Source organism: Macaca thibetana, chromosome 8, assembly GCF_024542745.1.
Source record: "Macaca thibetana thibetana isolate TM-01 chromosome 8, ASM2454274v1, whole genome shotgun sequence".
Taxonomy (NCBI): Eukaryota; Metazoa; Chordata; class Mammalia; order Primates; family Cercopithecidae; genus Macaca; species Macaca thibetana.
In genome coordinates, this window is record NC_065585.1 from 660,792 (window position 1) to 683,916 (window position 23,125).

At 62.9% G+C, this 23,125-nt stretch overlaps 3 protein-coding genes across 9 annotated transcripts in view; 2 read left to right on the plus strand and 1 right to left on the minus strand.

Moving 5' to 3' along the window:
* Positions 1-23,125, minus strand: part of KIFC2 (kinesin family member C2) — a 109,983-nt gene that overhangs the window by 27,680 nt on the left and 59,178 nt on the right. The window lies entirely within an intron of this gene.
* Positions 1,139-16,364, plus strand: TONSL (tonsoku like, DNA repair protein). Its single transcript, XM_050800834.1, has 26 exons — positions 1,139-1,237; positions 1,352-1,447; positions 1,618-1,760; positions 2,330-2,513; positions 2,840-2,969; positions 3,254-3,425; positions 3,515-3,629; positions 4,733-4,878; positions 4,969-5,121; positions 5,363-5,488; positions 5,650-5,830; positions 7,089-7,171; positions 7,264-7,353; positions 8,596-8,668; positions 8,772-8,935; positions 9,011-9,134; positions 9,274-10,034; positions 10,142-10,218; positions 10,522-10,675; positions 10,743-10,821; positions 11,351-11,652; positions 11,871-12,042; positions 13,048-13,223; positions 14,339-14,412; positions 14,944-15,077; positions 16,111-16,364. The coding sequence occupies exons 1-26, from the start codon at positions 1,213-1,215 to the stop codon at positions 16,302-16,304; spliced, it is 4,128 nt and encodes a 1,375-aa protein (XP_050656791.1). The 5' UTR covers positions 1,139-1,212; the 3' UTR covers positions 16,305-16,364.
* VPS28 (VPS28 subunit of ESCRT-I) lies at positions 16,850-21,683 on the plus strand. Of its 7 annotated transcripts, none has more exons than XM_050800968.1 (11): positions 16,850-16,937; positions 18,132-18,229; positions 18,426-18,496; positions 19,102-19,130; positions 19,247-19,284; positions 19,527-19,616; positions 20,247-20,352; positions 20,481-20,582; positions 21,028-21,081; positions 21,162-21,242; positions 21,377-21,683. In XM_050800968.1, exons 3-11 carry the CDS (start codon positions 18,460-18,462, stop codon positions 21,662-21,664), a joined length of 825 nt encoding a protein of 274 aa, XP_050656925.1. In that variant the 5' UTR covers positions 16,850-16,937; positions 18,132-18,229; positions 18,426-18,459; the 3' UTR covers positions 21,665-21,683. The 7 variants fall into 7 exon arrangements, with proteins under 7 accessions (XP_050656925.1, XP_050656928.1, XP_050656922.1 ...); XM_050800969.1 differs by having other exon boundaries at positions 16,868-16,937; positions 18,108-18,229; XM_050800971.1 differs by lacking the exon at positions 18,132-18,229 and having other exon boundaries at positions 16,856-16,937; positions 21,162-21,253.

Sequence of the window (23,125 nt, forward strand, 5' to 3'; positions counted from 1 at the left end):
TACAGGCGTGAGCCCAGGAAGAGTGCGCCTGGCCCTCTCTTCCTCTTTCTTTTCCTCCCTCCCTCCTTTCTTTTTTTTAAATAAAAATGGGGTATCAGGCCGGACGTGCTGGCTTATGCCTATAATACCAGCACTTTGGGAGGCCGAGGTAGGCGGATCACGAGGTCAGGAGTTTGAAACCAGCCTGGCCAGCATGGTGAAACCCCGTTTCTACTAAAAATGCAAAAATTAGCCGGGCATGCTGGCACATGCCTGTAGTCCCAGCTACTTGGAAGGCTGAGGCAGGAGAATCGCTTGAACTCAGGAGGAGGAGGTTGTGGTGAGCTGATATCGCACCATTGCACGCCAGCCTGGGCGACACAGCGAGACTCACACACACACACGCACACACACAAAAAGATGGGGGTCTCACTATGTTGCCCAGGCTGGTCTCGAACTGCTAGGCTCAAGCAATCCTCCTGACTGCACCTCCCAAGGCGCCTGGATTACAGTGCGGGCCAGTGCGCCCGGGCTACTTCTGCAGCTTAAGCGCAGGTTCACTGACTCTTCCGAGAATACAGCTGATATATACGTTGCTGAAACGGTACTTGTTCACTACGGAAAGCACATTCCCCTACCAGAACATTCCTTGGGGCCGAGTCCCCAAATGTGACCCACTGCGTTCTGTGGAGGAGGAGCGCACCTTATTCCGTCCCCACAGCCAAATGCTCGTGAACTTATCGTCAGTCTTCTATCTGGACCCTACGTGCGTTTTTCACAGTTGCGCGTGTGAGCAGGTTGTGTGTGAATTTCAGGAGGAACTGGGGCGGCGGCACAGCTCGTCCACCTTGAGAGGCGCGGGCGGCACGCGGGCTGCAGTTCAGAAGAGCCCACCCAGGGCGCGCTGCGACCCCGGCCTCCCGTGTCCCCGCCTCCTGCGAGGAGGAACGGGGTCCCCATCAGGCACTCCCCGGGCAGGGCAGAGGGCTCCACGCGCGGGCCAACCCCGGCGTCCGGGAAGATAACTCCTCGGGTCGACGCCCTAGTTGTCGCCGCGTCCCCGCCCCAGCTCCTCCCACACTAGAACTTCGAGGATGTCGCGGGCGAGCGGACCGTACTTCCCAGCATGCCCCGCGCCCACCGCCGCCGTCGAGGGGCGGGGCCTGCGTGTCGGCGGCGAGGGGCGGGGCCGCGGCGCAGCGCGGGAAGTCCAGATCCCGCGGCGACCCGAGCATGAGCCTGGATCGCGAGCTTCGCCGTGAGTCCCTCGGGGGCCCCTTGCGCCGGGGGCGCGGAGGCTAGGGAGGGTCTGGGACTCGGCCCCGGCCCCGAACCCCGCCGCGGAGGCTCAGCTCTCCTCTTCCTCCGACAGAGCTGAGCAAGGCGAAGGCCAAGGCGCAGAGGGCCGGGCAGCGGCGCGAGGAGGCAGCGCTGTGCCACCAGCTGGGGGAGCTCCTGGCCGGCCATGGTGAGCGCTGGGACCAGGAAGCGGGATGCACGGCCGGGGGCTGGGGGCTGGGGGCTGGGGCCCGCGCCGGGGTCGGGGGCCGGGGGTCGACGGGCTCTTCCCGCAGACGCCGCCCCAGGTCCGCCCTCGCACCCGCGACGCCTGCCAGGCCGTGCTGTGTCCCCGCCTAGGCCGCTACGCCGAAGCCCTGGAGCAGCACTGGCAGGAGCTGCGGCTCCGGGAGAGCGCTGACGACCCCCTGGGCTGTGCCGTGGCCCACCGCAAGATCGGAGAGCGCCTGGCAGAGATGGAGGACTACCCGACTGCCTTGCAGGTGCGGGCGCCCTCACTGGCCTCGCCCAGCCCGGTCGGCCTCTGTTTGGAGCCCTTTTCTGAGGAGGGAGGCCAGGTCTTCACCGTCAGGAGCCTCGGGCTGGAAGGGACACCTGGCCTGACGCAGCCTTAACTTCACCGCGCCGGCCCAGTCCTCCAGTGGGGACCCCCCAGCCTTTCCGGGGACTGGGGCAGGAGTAGGTTTCCTGGCACCAGAAACCATTAATGAATGTTATTTTAGCTGTGTTTGTGTTGGGGGTGGTCAGGCCCCAGCCCGAAAGCTCTCCCTGACCCTGGCTGCTGGAGGCAGGACTGCAAACCCCCACCCCACCAATCCCCAGCCGCCCCTCCCCATGTGACAGCGTTGGCTGCATACAGCGTGAAGCCACTGTCACCACAGAAAGCCCTTGGCATGCAGAGGAGGGGCATGTGGCCGACCTTGGCCTGCTCTGTGGGGGTTAAGGGGAGCAGGAGTCTTTCCTTAGCAAGAACAGGGTCTCTGGGAATCTGGCAGCGCTGGTTTGCTTGAGGCGGGGTCAGCTCACAGCAGTGACTTCCTTCCACACTCAGCACCAGCACCACTACCTGGAGCTAGCACATTCCCTGCGCAACCACACGGAGCTGCAGAGGGCCTGGGCCACCATCGGCCGCACCCACCTGGACATCTATGACCACTGCCAGTCGAGGGATGCTCTGCTGCAGGCACAGGCTGCCTTTGAGAAGAGCTTGGCTATTGTGGATGAGGAGCTGGAGGGTGGGCAGGCCCCTTCTCGTTTTCTGCCTCCTGAACTGCAGGCTGAAGAGGCTGCAGCCCAGCACCCCCGCAGCCTCCTTGGGCGATCTCGTCTTCTGGGGCCCTCCCTTTGCAGGGCTTTTGTGTGAGGGGTGCATGCCCTCCGCAACCTTTTCCCTGGAGATCCTCGGCTCTTTATCCACTCTGTGCTCTGTCTGCAGCAGGACCCTTGCCCCAACATCGGGAGGAGGGAGAGGGTAGGAGAGGCACTGCACAGGCCCCAAATGGGGCCCAAAGCTGGAAACCCCATGTGGGGAGAAAGTGGCTGAGTGGGGGGCATCTTCCAGGGACACTGGCTCAGGGAGAGCTGAATGAGATGAGGACCCGCCTCTACCTCAACCTGGGTCTTACCTTTGAGAGCCTGCAGCAGACAGCCCTGTGCAACGATTACTTCAGGAAGAGCATCTTCCTTGCGGAGTAAGGCCCCACCCCACCCCAGGAGAGAGTGGAGTCCCTTGTTCCTGGAGGAAGTAGTTAGGGGAGTATTTCTCCCAGGGTCCTCCTGAGAGAGCACCCTGGCTGGGCCTCATCCCCCACCTCTCACACCTGTGCCTCACACTGGGCGAAGACCAGGCATGGTTAGGGCCCTGAGACCATAGCATGGCAGGGCTGGGGCCTGTGTGGCATCAGCAGCTATCACCGGTGGGACGCTCCTGGGTGCTCAGGAGCTCGTAGGTGCTCAGGCCATCACTCCTCTGCAGGCAGAACCACCTTTACGAGGACCTGTTCCGCGCCCGCTACAACCTGGGCACCGTCCACTGGCGCGCGGGCCAGCACTCCCAGGCTATGCGCTGCTTGGAGGGTGCCCGGGAGTGTGCGCACACCATGAGGAAGCGGTTCATGGAGAGCGAGTGCTGCGTGGCCATCGCACAGGTACCCGCTGTGTGTGGTTCCGAGCTCAGGCTCCTGGAGACTTGGGCCTTGGGGATTTTGCAAAAACCGTGCTGTCCTTTGCTCTCCAGGTCCTCCAAGACCTGGGAGACTTTCTGGCTGCCAAGCGAGCCCTGAAGAAGGCCTACAGGCTGGGCTCCCAGAAGCCTGTGCAGAGAGCAGCCGTCTGTCAGAACCTCCAGCATGGTGAGCCTGGGGCCGGGGTGGGGCCCAGGGGGTGTGGGGGGGGGGGGGGTGAGGGGGGTGAACCTCCCGCATGGTGAGCCTGGGGCCGGGGTGGGGCCCCGGGAGTTGTGTGCAGGGGCGAGCCCAGGGGGGCGTGGAGTCCTGCCAGGTGTGTACGGAGCTCCCTCCCTCACAGAGGAGGCATGAGCACCTGTCCTTGGAGGCAGCAGCTTCCGCAAGAGGGACAGGTGCCCTAGTTCCTGACAGGAGAAAACCCCCGTTTTTCTCTGAGCTCAACACAGTGTGTCAGGGGCACTGAAAGGGCGGCCAGGAGACCAGTTGGGCTTTTATTTTGCAGCCACCATCTTCACTGGCAAACTGGAGACAGTAGTTGCTCCCCTAGCTTCCCGGGTGGAACAGCAGGTGGCACGCATGTGGTCCAGGAGTGCTGATGGCCGAGACCACCACTGGAGGTTGGCAGCAGTCAGCCCTTGCTATGAGCCAGGCACCATCCAAGTTTTTTTTTTTTTTTTTTTTTGAGACGGAGTCTCGCTCTGTCGCCCAGGCTGGAGTGCGGTGGCCGGATCTCAGCTCACTGCAAGCTCCGCCTCCCGGGTTCACGCCATTCTCCTGCCTCAGCCTCCCGAGTAGCTGGGACTACAGGCGCCCGCCACCACGCCCGGCTAATTTTTTTGTATTTTTAGTAGAGATGGGGTTTCACTGTATTAGCCAGGATGGTCTTGCTCTCCTGATCTCATGATCTGCCTGCCTCAGCCTCCCAAAGACCTAGGATTACAGGCGTGAGCCACTGTGCCTGGCCCCAAGTTTTTAAGTGTGTTAGTTCTTGTGACCCTTGAGACCAGTTCCCAAGATAGACCCTCCTGTTAACCCCCACATAAACAGGCAGGCAGAGGGAGAGGGTAGAGGGGCCACGACAGGGCTCAGCAGCAACAGCTGGAAGAGGCTGAGGAGCCTGTCCGTGAGGCCTGTTGGGGGATGTTCCAGGGAAGGCTGTGACTTCAGCTCTGAACTCAAGGGGGTCGTTAGAACCCCGAGTGGCCAGATGGTAGAGCTGGGGTCAGGGCCTCCTGTGTTGCCCTCCTGCATGAACCTCTTCTTGGCAGTGCTGGCAGTGGTCCGACTGCAGCAACAGCTGGAAGATTCTGAGGGAAGTGACCCTCAGGGCGCCATGGCCATCTGTGAGCAGCTAGGTGACCTCTTCTCCAAGGCAGGAGACTTTCCCAGGGCAGCTGAGGCTTACCAGAAGCAGGTGTGTGGCCCCGGCTGGGTGGGAGGGCCAGTGAGGTTGGCGAGGCCTGGCCAGGGTGGCAGCCCCCAGCCTCACTGGCACTGCCCCCAGCTACGTTTCGCTGAGCTGCTGGACAGACCGGGTGCCGAGCGGGCCATCATCCACGTGTCCCTGGCCGCCACACTGGGAGACATGAAGGACCACCGTGGGGCCGTGCGCCACTATGAGGAGGAGCTGAGGCTGCGCAGCGGCAATATTCTGGAGGTGAAACCCTGGCTCCCCGCCCGAATGCAGGTTCACCCATGTCTCTGCCTCAGGACTGCCGTTCTCAGGGTGGCCATGGACAGACGTCCTTACTGGACAGGCAGCTCCTTCCTAGGACCGTCCACCCTCAGCACCTGGGAGGCTGGGCTCCCATTCTGTGTGGGCAGCCGGGGACGCTTGACTGGGGCCTGTTGGACACGGAGAGCAGCAGCCCTCGACCCCGTCCTTCCTCCTGCTCCAGGAGGCCAAGACCTGGCTGAATATCGCACTGTCCCGTGAAGAGGCTGGCGATGCCTACGAACTGCTGGCCCCATGCTTCCAGAAGGCGCTCAGCTGTGCCCAGCAGGCCCAGCGGCCCCAGCTGCAGGTACAAGAGCCCGTCCCACCCACACTGGCTCCCCAACAAGCCCAGCATCGTTGCAGCCTGCCTGCTCCTTGTCCCACATCCCCATCTTTCTCTGCATCCACAGCCCCCAGCTCTGCTTGCCACACCCCCAGTCCTGAGCCAAGCATCCCTCTGCTCCTCAGAGGCAGGTCTTGCAGCACCTCCATACCGTGCAGCTGAGGCTGCAGCCCCAGGAGGCCCCTGGCACCGAAACCAGACTACAGGAGCTCAGTGTAGATGAAGATGAAGATGAGGAGGAGGAGGCGGCAGCCACAGCGGAGTGCAAAGCCCTGGAGGCCAGTGAGGTGGAGCTCTCAGAGAGCGGTGAGGGCCGGCAGCACCTGGCATTTTCCCTGGGCCTGCTCCGGGCCGGGCTGGAGAGGGGTGTGCTGTGCTGCCGTGGAGCCGGCTCAGGGCTTGTGGCGGGAACAAGCCAGGACGGCCGGTGCTTTCCCGGAACGGGACAGAGAAGGTGGTGACCTGCAGGGAGCCTGGAGCAGGCCTTCGCCTCCCGGAGGAGACAGTGGTTGGGAGCCGTGTGAGCGTCAGCTGGGGACATGGTCCCGTTAGAGACACACGTGCCGTCTGGGGCCAGGGGTGAGACAGTGCACTTTGAAGAACCCCGGGTGCCTCTGAGAGCTGAGCACCTTCCTGAAACTCTCCAGAGCAGGCTTGGGTTTCCTTCAGAGGCCGGCGACATCAGCTGCATGGAGGGCAGGCCTGAAGGACTGGCTGGAGCGGGGGTTGGACTGAAGCCACCTTGGCCGTGGTGCAGGGAGAGAGGGCTGAGAGCGGGCTCAGCGGGTAGCTGGGGGCTGATTTCTGACTGACTGGTGGGTGGCAGGAGCCTGTCCGTGAGGTCTGTTGGGGGATGTTCCAGGGAAGGCTGTGACTTCAGCTCTGAACTCAAGGGGGCTGTTAGAACCCCGAGTGGCCAGGCAGCTGTGGGAAGTTGGGGCCTCACCAGATTGGTTGCTGCGGGGAGGTGGATCAGGATCTAGAATTGTGGGGAATGCCGCCCAGCTGGTGGGCACAGTGAGGAGCTGGGGAAGGACCCGGGGGAAGCTGGCAGTGTGTGAAAGGCATGGTGACGAGGGGTCACCCAGAGCAGGGACAGAGGCAGGTGTGTCTGCCACCTAGGCAGGGTGGAGGCTGCAAGGTGCAGGACACCCAGGCTCCAGGGCTGACCTGGCCTGACGACACAGCTCAGGAGACGGGGGTGGAGAAGGCCTGGGGTGGAGGAAGACCGGCTCACAAGCCGGTCTGGGTGTGGGGATGAGCGGCTGTCACACAGATGGATGGGTCTCGGGCAGGCCTTCTTCTGAGGGAGGGCCAGGCGTGGGTTGGGGCAGAAAGCTCAGGGGTGTGTCTGGAGTGGGCAGAGGGATGGCGGGCAGGAGCAGGATCCCAGCCGGGCCAGGTAGACGTGGAGGCAGCGCTGGGACCATTGCTGGGGAGCCCCCGGAGCCCAGCAGCCTCAGAGCTCAGCCCTCCCATCTCTGGCTCCTTTGTACCTGGGAGTTTGGGGAGCTTGCAGCGGGGTGAGGGCTTCTCACCTGGGGTGGACTTGGCTCTGTTCCAGAGGACGACGCCGATGGCCTGACCCCGCAGCTGGAGGAGGACGAGGAGCTGCAGGGCCGCCCGGGCCGGCGGAAGGGGAGCAAGGTGAGGACGGCACCCTACCCCCACTCGCCCTGCTCAGCAGCCCTGCCAGCTCCTCACGCCCCTGCCCTGTGCTGGCTTGGCTGTGCCCACAGTGGAACCGGCGGAACGACATGGGGGAGACGCTGCTGCACCGAGCCTGCATCGAGGGCCAGCTGCGCCGCGTCCAGGACCTCGTGAGGCAGGTGGGTCCTGCTCTGGGACACGGGACAGGCTGCCCAGCATGGAGGAGCTGTGGGTTTGTGCCAGATCCCCTAAATCTCTCTCTCAACCTCCTCATCTTCAAAATGGGGCTCCTTAGCATGGTGGCACTTGCCTGTGGTCCTAGAGGCAGAAGGATCACTTGCTCCTGGGAGATTGAGGCTGCAGTGAGTCGTGATTATGCCACTGCACTCCAGCCTGGGCAACAGAGTGAGACCCTGTTTCAAAAAAATTTAAAAAGCAGAGCCTGAGCAGAGTGGCTTATGCCTGTAATCCCAGCACTTTGGGATGGCAAGGCAGGCAGATCACATGAGCCCAGGAGTTCGAGACCAGCCTGGGCAACCTGGCAAGACCTTGTCTCTACAAGAAATTTTAAAATTAGCTGGATGTGGTGGCGTGTGCCTGTAGTCCCAGCTACTTGGGAGGCTGAGGCAGGAGAATCGCTTGAACCTAGGAGGTGGAGGTTGCAGTGAGATGAGATTGTGCCACTGCACTCCAGCCTGGGTGAACGAGACTCCGTCTCAAAAATAAAAAGCACAAAAAATGCGGTGCCCAGGCCGAGCGCAGTGGTTCATGCCTGTAATCCCAGCACTTTGGGAGGCCGAGGTAAGCAGATCACGAGGTCAGGAGCTCGAGACCAGCCAGGCCAACATAGTGAAACCCTGTCTATACTAAAAATACAAAAATTAGCTGAGTGTGGTGATGCACGCCTGTAGTCCCAGCTACTCAGGAGGGTGAGATGGGGGAATTGCTTGAACCCAGGAGGTTGCAGTGAGCCAAGACCACACCATTGCACTCCAGCCTGGGTAACAGAGTGAGACTCCCTCTCAAAAAAAAAAATGGGGTGCCCGCTGTGTGGTACGCATCTGTGTTGCAGCTAAGTTGGTCAGCCTGGCCAGGATGGGGGCTAGCCCCTGGGCTGAAACCTGGGCACCTTCCCACCCCACCTGCCTCATGCCCCTGCAATTTGGGTGCACCGTCTGCCCACAAGGGGACCGGGCAGGCACAGAGGTTGGAGGATATGCTGTGGCTGGTCCACCTGTCTCAGGGGGAAGCATGTCCTTCACTGGTGACACCTGGGCCAGAGGAGGAGAGGGCAGGGCCACGGGACTTGCTCTGGGCTCTAAGACTGAGGCCCTGGGCCCAGCTCAGGCTGCAGAGCTCATGGGACTGGGGCCAAGCTGTGACGTACACAGGGCCAGGCTCCTTCCTGTCCTTGGTCACAGGGCCACCCCCTGAACCCTCGGGACTACTGTGGCTGGACGCCTCTGCACGAGGCCTGCAACTACGGGCATCTAGGTGAGCAAGGGACAGGAGCCTGGCGCACCTCGGTGGACACGTGGGGCAAAGAGTCAGTCCTTGGGGGGCATCAGGAGCTGGGCTCACATCTCCTGGTCTGTAGAAATTGTCCGCTTCCTGCTGGATCACGGGGCCGCAGTGGACGACCCGGGTGGCCAGGGCTGCGAAGGCATCACCCCCCTGCATGATGCCCTCAACTGTGGCCACTTTGAGGTGGCTGAGCTGCTGCTTGAACGGGGGGCGTCCGTCACCCTCCGCACTCGAAAGGTGAGCCTGGTGGGGCAGAGGGCAAAGGTGAGGGTATGGGGGCTGCTGTGCTCCTGTTCAACTGATACCACACAGGGCCTCAGCCCGCTGGAGACGCTGCAGCAGTGGGTGAAGCTGTACCGCAGGGACCTGGACCTGGAGACACGGCAGAAGGCCAGGGCCATGGAAATGCTGCTCCAGGCAGCCGCCTCAGGCCAAGGCAAGCAGGGCCTCCCGCGTCCCTAGGGTTGCTATGCCTACCCTGAGAGTCCCCGGGCCCTGATTTCGGGAGATGCTCATTCACAGGTGGAATGGGAGGTGCCGGGCCCCTGCCTCAACACGGATTCTCTCTTCCACAGATCCCCACAGCTCCCAGGACTCCCTCACCATCCCAAGTAGCCTTCTGTTTGACCCTGAGACCTCTCCTCCTCTGAGCCCCTGCCCAAAACCCCCCTCTAATAGCACTAGACCCCCAGAGGCCTCTCAGGCCCGTGCCAGGGTCTCCCCAGGGCAGGCAGCACCAGCCGTGGCCAGGCCTCGGAGGAGCAGGCATGGGCCAGCCAGCAGCAGCAGTTCGGAAGGTGAGGACAGCACAGGCCCCCTGCGGCTGTCCCAGAAGAGGCCTCGGTGCTTGGCCACAGCACAACAGGTGGCAGCCCGGACGCCTGGCCCTGCCAGCAACAGGGAAGCAGCCGCAGCCAGCAACAGCCGGGCAGCCTACCAGGCAGCCATGCGGGGTGTGGGCAGTGCTCAGAGCCGGCTGGGGCCTCACCCACCGCGGGGCCAGAGCAAAGCCCTTGCCCCCCAGGCAGCGCTCATCCCGGAGGAGGAGTGCCTGGCTGGAGACTGGCTGGAGCTGGACACGCCCCTGACCCGCAGCCGCCGGCCCCGCCCCCAGGGCACTGGGGACAGCCGCAGGCCTAGTAGTACCTCCGGGTCGGACAGTGAGGAGAGCAGGCCCCGTGCCCGAGCCAAGCAGGTCCGCCTGACCTGCGTGCAGAGTTGCAGTGCACCGGTCAAGGCAGGGCCCAGCAGCCTGTCTTCAGAACCCCCAGGAAGCCCCAGCACCGCCAGGGTCTCAGAGCCCAGTGGGGACAGCTCTGCGGCAGGCCAGCCCTTGGTGGGTGTGCAGAGCTGGAGCAGAGCCCTCTCCTCACTTGGGGCAGGCAGGTGTGGGGTGGAGCCCACTGTGGCTCCTGACTCAGCCCTGCTGCCTTCACCTGCCAGGGTCTGGCCATGCCACCTCCCATCCGGGTTCGAGTTCAAGTTCAGGATCATCTTTTCCTTATCCCTGTCCCACACAGGTGAGACGTCGCCTGCCCTACCCTGCAGCCCACCTGTGCAGCTCCATGCCAGGGTGCTCATGTTTGCACATCAGGGTGGGGAGGGTGACGAGGACTCCCTGGTGTGTTCCTGGAGGACCCTGTGGCTCCCAGGAATGGCAGAGGGGCTGGTGGTGTGCTGGGCTGCAGGGAGAGGAGGGGCCGGCTACCTGGGAGTGGGAGAAGCGGCTGAGGGGGCTTTTGGCCCTGGGCAGGAATGGCGGGTTCCTGGGGCTTCACCCCAGCTGTGCGCAGGCAGCAGCAGCAGCACCTCTGTCCCTGCAGCAGTGAGACCCACTCTGTGGCCTGGCTGGCCGAGCAGGCGGCCCAGCGCTACTACCAGACCTGTGGGCTGCTGCCCAGGCTCACCCTGCGGAAAGAAGGGGCCCTGCTGGCCCCACAGGACCCCATCCCCGATGTGCTGCAGAGCAATGATGAGGTGAGCCACGGGAGCCAGGGCCTTAGGCACCGGGAGCCCCCAGGTGGCTCATGACGGTGCCTTCCAGGTGTTGGCTGAGGTAACTTCGTGGGACCTGCCTCCGTTGACCGACCGCTACCGCAGGGCCTGCCAGAGCCTGGGGCAAGGTGAGAGCCAGGAGAGCTGCAGTTTCTGGGTGAGGCCGTGCAAGGGGATTGGGCACACAGGCTCCACCAGCCCAGTTCGTTCCTGGACCTCGGGTGTTTCGGGGTACACCTCCCCCAGCCTGGTGGGTGCTGTGTCCTGCGCTTGGAAGTATGGATGGCAGGGAGAGGACAGCCCTCAGCCCCCATGAGCTGCTGATGGGGAGATGGTAAAAAGCAGCCAAAAGCCTGGAAAGTCAAGCCCAAGGAGGAGAGCCTCGCGTGGGCTGGGAGCTGCTGGAGAAGCTTCCCAGAAAGCTTGTCCCAGGGGGCGTGGAATCTGGCGCTGACTGGTGGAGCTTAGGGTGCTGCAGACCCACATCGGCCCCCACGGCCTCACAGTGCTAGACCCACAGGCATGTGCGAGTGGGCGCTGCAGCATGTCCAGTGGGTGACCCCTGGGGCTGTTGAAAAGGGGCTGCCTGGTTTGTCTGGGATTTAGAGGGCAGAAAGGGCCGGCTTTGCCTTGGTGACACCACATCCTTCCCCACAGGGGAGCACCAACAGGTGCTGCAAGCCGTGGAGCTCCAGGGCTCGGGCCTCTCATTCAGTGCCTGCTCCCTGGCCCTACACCAGGCCCAGCTTACACCCCTGCTGCGGGCCCTCAAGCTGCACACAGCACTCCGCGAGCTGCGCCTGGCAGGGAACCGGCTGGGGGACAAGTGTGTGGCTGAGCTGGTGGCTGCCCTGGGCACCATGCCCAGCCTGGCCCTCCTCGACCTCTCCTCCAATCACCTGGGTCCTGAAGGCCTACGCCAGCTTGCCATGGGGCTCCCAGGCCAAGCCACCTTGCAGGTAGAGGCACAGGGAGCAGTGGGCCCTCAACAGCGGGGTGTCAGGGTTCCCATTCTGCAGGTCCCTGGTTGGTCTGGGGCAGTTAGGAGAGCCAACCAGTGCCCAGCTGTGATAGGCTAGGCCAGGCAAGGTGGGGAAGAGACAGCCAAGCCAAGCCCCAAGGGGGACCCTGTCCTTGGGGCTGCTGGGGGCTCACTGCCAGCCTGTGTCTTCCACAGAGTTTGGAGGAGCTGGACTTAAGCATGAACCCCCTGGGGGACGGCTGTGGCCAGGCCCTGGCCTCCCTCCTGCGCACCTGCCCCTTACTCAGCACCCTGCGTCTACAGGCCTGTGGCTTTGGCCCCAGCTTCTTCCCGAGCCACCAGACAGCACTGGGTAGTGCTTTCCAAGGTGAGCTTGAACAGGTACTCCCTGTCCATTCCCTAGCCCTGGAGCATTGAGGGTTTCGAGGACCTTCAGAGGGGGCCTGGGCTGGGCACAGGGGCAACACCTGTGGTCCCAGCTACTTGGGAGGCTGAGGCGGGAGTATCGCTGGAGCCAAGAGTTCCAGGACAGCCTGGCCAACATAGACCCCATCCCTTAAGAAAAAAAGTCTAGGCTGGGCGTGGTAGCTCACGCCTGTAATCCCAGCAGTTTGGAAGGCCAAGGCGGGCAAATCACCTGAGGTTGGGATTTCGAGACCAGCCTGACCAACATGGAGTGCAGAGGTCATGCCACTGCACTCCAGCCTAGGCGACAAAGCAAGATTCTGTCTCAAAAAAAACAAACAATGTCTAGGGGCCTGGGATGCCAGACCTGGCTCTCCAAGAGGGCCTGGCACCTGGGAGCAATAGATGGATGTATGGGTACAGGGTCTGCCTCCAAGGGGCATCTGGTGCCCACCCAGCCAGGCTGACCCTCCCAGGGAACACCGCGAGCAGAGTCCAGGCAGCTCAATGTCTGGTGGTCCCCGACCCGTGCTTACCAGCTGAGTGCTGTTCGACTGAGGCAGTTCCACTGTGAGCCCACCCAGGCGGCAGAGACTGGGGTCCCAGTGCCAAGAGGCTGGGAATTGGGTATCATCCAGGGGTGGGGGAGTGTAAGGGGGGCAGCAATGGTCAGTGCACTCCCCTGACACCCCACCGTGCAGAGGCATGTGGCCCAGGACCGTGTGGTTGTGGGGTGGGAGAGGGCAAGGTGTCCAGAACTGGGGGGCAGCCGAGCTTGGAAGTCTGACCCCACCCTCCCAGCTGGGAGAACGTGGGCGAGAGCCTTTGCCTCTGCACTTACCACCCCACCCCACAAGCACTGTGGTAGTGGTTTCCCCAAAGGGGTCCTGAGGGTTCTGGGCCCAGAACTTGGGGTGGGTACAGGGCTGTGGCCACGTGGGGCTGACAGATTCTGGCCCTGGTGCAGACGCTGAGCACCTGAAGACCCTGTGCCTGTCCTACAATGCCCTGGGAGCCCCATCCCTGGCCAGGACCCTGCAGAGCCTGCCCGCCCGCACCCTCCTGCACCTAGAGCTCAGCTCCGTGGCAGCCGGCAAGGGTGACTCAGGCCTCATGGAGCCCATAGTCCGATACCTGGCCAAGGTACGAGGTGGGGAAGGGCCCAGAAAATACTGAGCCTCAGAGGCCAAAGGTCCCGGGGAGCTGGGAGGAGCTCACCTCTCCCCAGATTCCGACTGAACTCACTGAAGGGCTCTACAGAGAGGGTTAGAGGTTTGGAGGTTTAGAAAAAACAGCTGGGGGGCCAGTCGCAGTGGCTCACGCCTGTAATCCCAGCACTTTAGGAGGCCGAGGCAGGTGGATCACGAGGTCAGGAGTTCAAAAGCAGCCTGGCCAACATGGTGGAACCTCGTCTCTACTAAAAATAAAAAAATTAGCCGGGCATGATGGTGGGTGCCTATAATCCCAGCTACTCGGGAGGCTGAGGCAGAGAATTGCTTAAACTCGGGAGGCGGAGATTGCAGTGAGCCGAGATCGCGCCATTGCACTCTAGCCTGCGACAGAGCGAGACTCCATCTCAAAAAAAAAAAAAAAACAAAGAAAAAACAGGCCGGGCACACTGACTCATGCCTGTAATCCCAGCACTTTGGGAGGCCAAGGCAGGTGGATCACAAGGTCAGGAGATTGAGACCATCCTGGCTAATACAGTGAAACCCCGTCTCTACTAAAAAATACAAAAAACTGGCTGGGCGAGGGGGCGGGTGCCTATAGTCCCAGTTACTCGGGAGGCTGAGGCAGGAGAATGGTGTGAACCCGGGAGGCGGAGCTTGCAGTGAGCTGAGATCCGGCCACTCCAGCCTGGGCCACAGAGTGAGACTCCATCTCAAAAAAAAAAAAAAAAAAAAAACCGCTGGGGGAATGCTTTTGTACAGCTGCTTGTCTCAGCTATGAATTCCTGCCCACCAGATAGGACCTGGGACCCAGGGTGGCCTTGCCCACCCATAGGCAGGTCCCAAGGGGCACACTAGGGGCCCCTGATACTCTCTCCTGGGGGGTCTTCCAGGCCCAACTGGAACCCTATTTTCACACCACCACGTGCAGAGTGTGACCCACATCGGGAGAGGTGTTTCCTTCCGATCTCCAAATTGATGGGGGACTCTGCTCCCTTTTGGGCCCCTGGGTGTGGGTGCATCTGCTGGAAGCAGGGAGGGCAGGTGCGCCACTCGGTTTGGCCCCCTTGGGGCTCTGCTCATGTCCAGGAAGGCTGTGCTCTGGCCCACCTGACCCTGTCTGCAAACCACCTGGGGGACAAGGCCATTAGAGACCTGTGCAGGTAACGCCCCTGCCCTGCTGCCTGCTGGCCTGGGGGTCTGATCACATGGCTCCGGACCCCAGGGGAGCTGGGCTACGGGAGAAGGGCCACAGAAATGGTACCAGCTCTTCCTCCCCAGCGCGTCCGGAGACATGGCTCCTTCAGTTTCCACCAGCCTCTCAGGCTGTCCTGGAAGGCAGACTATCCTCGGGCTTCTTTCTTAGCATGGGCCTGTGGCTCTTGACAGCGCCCCTCTGGGCGTGTCCTTGTCACTGCTGTGCATCGGCCCACATGAGGGCCACTGCTCTTACCACCTGGAGCCTCAGTCAGCTCTCCAGGGAGTGCTGAGAGGAGCCCAAGCTGGGCCAGGCACACCCAGAGCTGGCCACTGTGGCCCTGACCCCTGGGAAGGACCCCCAGCCCTAGAGGGGCACCTGCCCCTGGGCCTGGCCCGAGGCTCCCTGAGCTGGGCATTTGTCAGGGCAGCTTTCCTAGTGTTGGGGCACTGGCCTCTGGAAGCCAACCTTTGCACTTCTTCCCACGTTATCTCAGATGTCTCTCTCTGTGCCCCTCGCTCATCTCGCTCGATCTGTCCGCAAACCCTGAGATCAGCTGTGTCAGCCTGGAAGAGCTCCTGTCTACCCTCCAAAAGCGGCCCCAAGGCCTTAGCTTCCTTGGCTTGTCAGGTGAGGGCTGGTATGGTGGCCATGCCTGCCATGTTTGGCCTTTTCAGGGACCTGCCTGAGACCCGGGGGCCTCCCCCTAAGGGGCTGTCACTGCTACCAGCCAGGCAGCAAGGCTGGGCTCCGTGAGGCTGGGGCAGCAGGGGGCAGGGAGACAGTGACAGAAAGGGGGCATGATCCCAGCTCCTAAAACCACAGGGTGGGGGCGAGGTGGGTCTCTGCCTCTGGTCTCCAACCCAACCTTCAGAGTAGACTCTGGCAGGCAAGGCCCCCTTCCACAGGGACTTTCTCGTCCCTGGCAGGAAGAGGGAGCCCAAGGTCAGGGTGTTGAAAGCTGCCAAGGGACCCCCCCACTTCCTGGCAGGGGCTCCTCCCACACAACCCTGCCCAGGCTGTGGTCTCATTTAGCTTGTTTTCTCTTGAGCCACATCAGGGCAGTCCCCAACCTGAGCTGTCTGGAAGACAATCCCAGGGACCTGGCTTCCCAGCTGGGGCCAGGGCAGGCTCTGCCCTCCGGGGGATGAGGGCTGTAAGTGAATGTAAGAGCACAAGGGGGAGCTCTGCTGTCTTCCTGCGCCCCGTCTTCACCCCCCAGGGCCAGACCGCCTTTTTCAGGACGGCGCCCGAGTGCTGGTGGGAGATCCCCTCCCCCCACTTGGGTTCCTGGCATCTGTACCTTTCCACCCAGTTCCCTGAATTCCTGAGCTTAGTGTCCTCGAGCCACTCAGGCCCACCACGTACAGATTTGCAAGCAGCCCCATTATGTCTTTATGGGTGGAGACTGACGTGTAGGCATGGACTTCGAGATCGGGCACCGTCAGAGGCAGAGCACCTTCCTCCTGCCTCAACGCTGGCGGTGCAGAGGAGCCCACTCCTTCCTGGAGTGTCATGGGGCCTCTCCGGGGCTCTGCCCGCTGCCCCTCACTGCAGCCCTGGGTCCCTCAGGGAAAGCGAGTTGGTTCCCTGGAGCCTGCCGCGGGCACCGGGACGCCGCCGGCCCCCGCAAGCGCTGAGGCCTGCCCTCTTCCCTCCGCAGGCTGCGCCATCCAGGGTCCCCTGGGCCTGGGCTTGTGGGACAAGATCGCCGCGCAGCTCCGGGAACTGCAGCTGTGCAGCAGACGCCTCGGCGCCGAGGACCGGGACGCCCTGCGCCAGCTGCGGCCCAGTCGGCCGTGCCCCGGCGAGTGCACGCTGGACCACGGCTCCAAGCTCTTCTTCCGGCGCCTCTGACCCCGGCGCCGCCTTTCCCCACCCTCACCGAAGCCCCTAATAAATGAAGCTGCTGGCCGGACGCGATGGTTCACGCCTGTAATCCCAGCACTTTGGGAGCCCGAGACGGGCGGATCACGAGGTCAGGAGATGGAAACCACCCTGGCTAACACGGTGAAACCCCGTCTCTACTAAAAATACAGAAAATTATCCGGGCGCAGTGGCAGCGCCTGTAGTCCCAGCTACTTGGGAGACTGAGGCAGGAGACTGGCATGAACCCGGGAGGCGGAGCTTGCAGTGAGCCGAGACTGCGCCACCGCACTCCAGCCTGGACGACAGACAGAGCGAGACCGTCTAAATTAATTAATTAAAAAAATGAAGCTGCCACCTCCCTCCCCGTGGCTGTCTGGCAGGCGGGTGGGCGGCGTAAGACCTGGCTTCGCGTCTGCTGCGCCGGTCCCGTCCCCGGGGCTGCGCCGCTGGGGGGCGTGGCCGGAAGCCCGGGCGGGCGCAGGCGTGAGGGCTGAGCGCCGAGCTGCCGATGGGGAGGGTCGCTCCCGGCGCGCGCAGGCGCAGACGTGAGGCGCGAGCGCCGAGTAGCTGATCGAGCGCGCCCCGCCCCCGGCGCCATCTCCCGGACCGCGAGCCGTCCAGGTACCCGGGGCCGGTGGGTGGGGAAGGGGCCGAGTGGGGAGAGGCGATCCCGGGCCTGGCACCCTCGGGGCGAGCCTGGGCCCCGGCGCAGCCTCGGCTGAGTGCCGCAAAAGTCATGGGCATGTTTTAGAAACGCTTTTCTTGCTCATCGTCCACTCTGCGAGGTTGCTTTGCACATTCGCTCGTGGCTGCAGAACGTCCGCTTTCGCTGTTGGGCAGAAGCCCCTGCGTGGTTGGGGCGGTTGGCTCCTCGGCCCTCTCCTACCTGGCGGCTCCGTGACGGCTGCCGAGCAGCCTCGGTCCCCACCCCGCGGCTCGCAATGGCCTCGACCCTCGGAGAGCTTGACCCAGACGTTCCCTTCCCACATGAGCGGCGCTGCTCTTTCCCGGCTCTTCGGCGCGGGCCGCCTTCCCTCCCTTCTGCTCTTCTCCCATCCCCGGTAGCACCGTCCGCTCCCGCAGTTAGCCGGCTCAGCGCTGCCCTCCCGGGCCTCTCCGCCGAGAGCTGCCTGCGCCTGCCCGCCAGGCCCGCTCCCCTCCCTTCTCCCTTCTCCGTCCGAGTTTACCTTACTCTCCCGCCCGCTGGGCCAGAAACAGGCTGCCGTTCGTAACTCCTTTATTTTAATCCTACCTCAGATCCCTCGGCGGATCTGACGGTTCCACTTACAAAGTGAGAAGTGTGGAGCTGGCCCAGCTTCCGCACTAGGCAGGATCCGCCCATGGGCTCCGCTTCCATTCTTTCTCCCCAGCTCGCTGCCCACCTAGAGGCACCTCTCCGTCTTCATGCCCTAGGACCCCCTCGCTCGAGAAGCTCCACCCTCAGCTTGTTTGTTCCTCCAAGTTCATGCCGACTTAAAGGCGAGCTGTTGAGTTGTTGTTCCTGTGCCCCGAACTCTCTTCCCCGGCCATCAAACAGCTGCCTGCCTCCCTCATCAGCTCCCTCATCAGCTCCCTCAACCTCCAGCTTGGACCGCACCCCAAGGCAGCCCCCACCCCGCTGTCCTTAGTGTCCACAGTACCTCAGTTTTTCCTGGCAGCCCCCATAGCACCCTGTGTGTTCACCACTGTTGAGCTCGGGAGAGCTCTTCATGGCGCCCTGGGTCTCCAGGACCTGGTGCTTAGGGGCTGTCTTTTTTGTTGTTTTTTGTTTGTTTGTTTGTTTGTTTTGAGACAGGGTCTTGCTTTGTCTCCCAGGCTGGAATGCAGTGGCTCAGTCTTGGCTCATTGAAACCTTCACCTCCTGGGTTCAAGCGATTCTCCAGCCTCAGCCTCCTGAGTAGCTGGGATTACAGGTGTGTGACACCACGCCCAGCTAATTTTGTATTTTTAGTAGAGACGGGGTTTCACCATGTTGGCCAGGCTGGTCTCGAACTCCTGACCTCAGGTGATCCGCTTGTCTTGGCCTCCCAAAGTGCTGGGATTACAGGTGTGAGCCACCACACCTAGCTTAGGGGCCATCTTTGAGTCGGCCCTGGCTCTGCTCCCCAGGTCTCAGTGCTGTGGCCGCCACAGAGCCTAGAGGATGTTTCACGGGATCCCAGCCACTCCGGGCATAGGAGGTGAGTGTGGCCGGAAGGGCACAGGCTTTCAGCCCCTGCTACAGGGGCTGACGGGCAGTATTGGGTATTAGGCGTCAAGGGTGGGGAGGCATCTGACCCTGCTCTCATACAGCCTTGGGGGTGGCCAGGGGCTGATGCAGTTTATCACAGGAGCACTGAGGGCCCAGAAACCTTCTCCAGGCAGAACTGGCTTGGTCCTGCTGGGCAGACATGATGAGCTTCAGTGTGGCCAGAACCGTGGGGGTCCTGGGCACCCTGTGTCACCAAACCCAGGGGAGAGGCCGTGTGTGATGAGCCTTGTTGGCACTGCATCATGAGTCACGAGCAGGACGTGGCCACTTGCGCAGGTGACTCGGCCAGGGAGCCGCAGTGGAGCTGGGGAGCTGGGCCTGTCATGCGGCCCCTGGCTTCTTAGAGGCGTTATCCTCAGGTCCCCCCACACACTGATGGGGTGAGGTTGGAACCCCTGTGCTCCAGCTCCCTCTGGGTTCTTTGGGACCCAGCCTGGGAGGCCTCAGGGAGGAACTGAAATAGAGGCTGGGACTGGAGCCTACCCTTGGGTTCCCTTTGGGGCCAGCCTGCTAGCTCTCTGCCTTCTCTTGCAGCCCCTGGGAACAAGCCAGAGCTGTATGAGGTGAGTGGTGGGTGCATACCCGGCCAGCATTGGCCAACAGCAAACACCTGTGTGGCCTTGCCAGGGCTCTGCAGCCCCTGCTGGCACCAGCCCACAGAGCCTGCTCTCTCCGGCAGGAAGTGAAGTTGTACAAGAACGCCCGGGAGCGGGAGAAGTAAGTCTAGCCACCCAGGCTGCCCCAACACACCCGTGCGCATCTGGCTGCCCTGGGGCAGCCTCCCCCAGACCCATCCCACACTGAGAGGTGGGAGGATAGAGGGTCAGGCTGGGGAACCGTTCCTGAGGCACTCCAGGATGGAGCGAGAGGTGGGCAGAGCTCCCACAGTGGCACCTCCAGGCAGGGGATAGTGCTCTGGGCTTGGCACCCCGGGGCCCGATAGACAGGTGTGTCCTCAGGTACGACAACATGGCAGAGCTGTTCGCGGTGGTGAAAACAATGCAAGCCCTGGAGAAAGCCTACATCAAGGACTGTGTCTCCCCCAGCGAGTAAGAGCCCACGTCCTTGGAGGCCTGCTCTTGCCCTGCCAGGCCTGGGTGCTCCGTAGACAGCAAGAACAGGCGTCTGTCAGGCTGTGAGGTGTCCACCCGTGTGGGGCCCACCCCGCGTGAGGAGGATGCCCCCGGGTCTCAGCCAGGGAAGTCCTGGGGGGTGGGGAGGGAGGCGGGCAGAGGGGCAGCCCCTGGGGCGTCATCCGGCCCACTCCCCCACCCTTATCCCCCAGCACAGCCAACCTTAAAAGACGGTCGGGAGGCTTGGGGATGTCTCAGGATGTTTTGGGGGGCTTTGTGCAATGAAGTGACAAGACCCTCACAGGCCGCCACACAGGACCATGAGCTATGGATGGGGCCATCATAACAGAGGGCTGGTTGCTGTCGTTCAGAGGGTGGGCAGGGGTGGGGAGCTGGGGCTTCCACCTGGAGGTGAGCTACGAGCCCCACTTCGTGCTCAGGGCCTCGCCCCCCAAAGCTGCTAGCAGTCCCTCCTCCTTGCTCGGCCTGCCTTTGCCTGTTGCCCGGCCCTCTCTGGAAGCTGCTCTTCCTCTGGACCAGCTGAGGGGGCAGGATGAGCTGGGCAACGCTGGTCCCATGCTTGGGCCGCAGCTGACTTCTCCCTAGGTACACGGCAGCCTGCTCCCGGCTCCTGGTGCAGTACAAAGCTGCCTTCAGGCAGGTTCAGGGCTCAGAAATCAGCACTATTGACGAGTTCTGCCGCAAGTTCCGCGTGAGTGCCTGGTCCTTCCACCCCCATGGGACGGGGACTGTCGGGCGTGGGTATGGGGTGCCGGAGGGCTCTGGCCACCTGGGGCTTACTGTCCTGAGAGCCCCAGCACCCATGTGAGCCCCCCACAGCTGGATTGTCCACTGGCCATGGAGCGGATCAAGGAGGACCGACCCATCACCATCAAGGACGACAAGGGCAACCTCAACCGCTGCATTGCCGACGTAGTCTCGGTGCGCCCCAGCCCCCAGGGCTCACAGGGTTAGGAGGGCCGGGGCCGCCCGCTGCAGCTGGGCACAAGGGTAGAGTCCTGGACCACCAGAGCTGGGTAGCACTCTGACTTGTTGGGCGGAAGGGGACCCTTTTAACTAGGGATGAGGGATTGGCAGCCTACGGGGAGGCCCCCCGGGCCACCTGGATTCCTGTTGGGGGGATGAGCACAGTGCGTTCTGGTGGGGTCCTGGCCTCGGGAGATAGTGTGTGGGCCCACCCTCCAGTTCCCATGCAGCTGTCTGGGCAGCCAGGACCTCGTTCACTCAGGAGGCCCGCAGGGTTTGGGAGCAGAGTACAGTGAGGAGGCCTAGTGACAGCTGTGGCTGGGAAGGGGTTGGGGCCTGTGAGCTGTTGGGCCACCCCCACCCCTGAACATGCAAGCCTCATGTGCACACCTACCCCCAGCTCTTCATCACGGTCATGGACAAGCTGCGCCTGGAGATTCGCGCCATGGATGAGGTGAGGGCATTGGGCTGGCAGGGGGCCTAGGCAGGAGGGGATGGAGCCAGTGTTGGGGTCCCAGCCGCTGTGTGTCCCAGATCCAGCCCGACCTGCGAGAGCTGATGGAGACCATGCACCGAATGAGCCACCTCCCGCCCGACTTCGAGGGTCGCCAGACGGTCAGCCAGTGGTGGGTGTCCCTCCCCGCCAGGCAGAGCCCCCGCGGTGCCCCTGAGACCCTCCCCGCCAGGCAGGGCCCCCGCGGTGCCCCTGAGGCTCTGCCCACCCCACATGCCCCGTGCTGCACTCCCAGGCTGCAGACCCTGAGCGGCATGTCGGCATCAGACGAGCTGGACGACTCACAGGTGCGTCAGATGCTGTTCGACCTGGAGTCAGCCTACAACGCCTTCAACCGCTTCCTGCATGCCTGAGCCCGTGGCGCCAGCCCCTGCACGGAAGGGCAGAGTCTGAGGCGATGACTCCTGGTCCCCTATCCGCCACACAGGCCCTGGTCATCCACACAACTCACTGTCTGCAGCTGCCCATCTTGTGTCTGTCTTTGGTGTCAGGACTTTGGGGGCCGGGCCCCTCCCCACAATAAAGATACTCCTGCGACCCTCCTGCCTGGGCGGCTCCCCCAGGCCTGCCTGTGTGTTCTCTCCACCCTCCGGGGACTCTGAGCACACATCCCCGCTCGCCGGGCCTGCCCTGTGTGTGTGGTGGCCCGGCCCTGGCTCTGTCCCTGCCACTGCGTCCCTCATGGCCTGCGTCACTCGGTGACAGCTGCTTCCCTGGTGGGCTCTGCCTGGGCATGCAGCGCGAGGCAGAGCTGCTTCCACAGCCCCGAGGCCTGGGAAACAGGTCCACCACCTGGCGAGGCGTGGCTCAACTCTGGCCACGGGAGGCTGAGGCTGCCTGCCATCCCTCCCCACTCCTCACTGAAGCCCAGGGCAGCACCAGGTCTTCTGAGTGCAATCAGGTCCCAGCGCACCCGGCCAGGCTGGGCTCAGAGGCGGTGCGCTTCATGCTGTCAGCTGCTCCACACCCACCTCTCGTCTCTGGTAACTGCACCCTGGCCCAGGACTCCTGACTTACTGCAGCTCCAGCCAGTGACTCATCGGGTGGGAGTTTGTCAAGCCCACCACCAGGGCCTCTCCCCAAGTGCCTCAGCAGAGCCCGAGTCAAGGCCGGGCCTGGTGCGGAGGCAGTGGGTGGTGGACACCGTCCGTTCACAGCATGTGCTGTACGCCAGCCGCTGCCCCCAGGGAAAGCAGCAGACCACACACCACACTTGGGGAGGCAGTGGGTGGTGGACACCGTCCGTTCACAGCGTGTGCTGTACGCCAGCCGCTGCCCCCAGGGAAAGCAGCAGACCACACACCACACTTGGGGAGGCCGTGGGTGGTGGACACCGTCCGTTCACAGCGTGTGCTGTACACCAGCCGCTGCCCCCAGCGAAAGCAGCACACACCACACTTCTGGGTTCCAAGAGCCACGTTTCACATCTTAGCAACTCTGCCGTCAGGACAAGGGACGTGCCAGGGTGTCACTGTAGCGTTTTTCTTTCTTAGCGGCTGAGAACACCAGGATCTCTTGCCATCTGTGGCATGTAGAGCCGATGGAATGAGGTGTGTAGAGAAAGGAAGATGGTGAAAATAGAGTCCCGTGGTATTACGCGGGGGCTTGGGACGTCGAGCAGGAGGGCATGGAGGAGGCAGGTGGGCTCTGCACGGGCTGTGTGGGGGCTGCCTCTCAGACGGCCAAGGGGGGCCATCAAGCAGGATGACAACTTCAGTGGCTGGAGAGGGAGGCTGAATCCCACCAAGAAGCCAGAGGACTGGCCAAGGGCACTGCTCTGGGAAGTGGGAAGAGACTGACCAAGGAGTCAGAGAAGAGCCCCCAGGACAGCAGGATCCAGGGCACCCGGAGGGAGCTGAGGAAGGGTACTGTCGAGTCGGGCCGTGGGGCCTCAGTGTCCTTGACAGGCACACGTGGGTGCAGGGTGCTTCGAGGGAGGACGAGCACCCAGAAACGTGTGTGGCAAGCCGAGCAGATGGCCTGG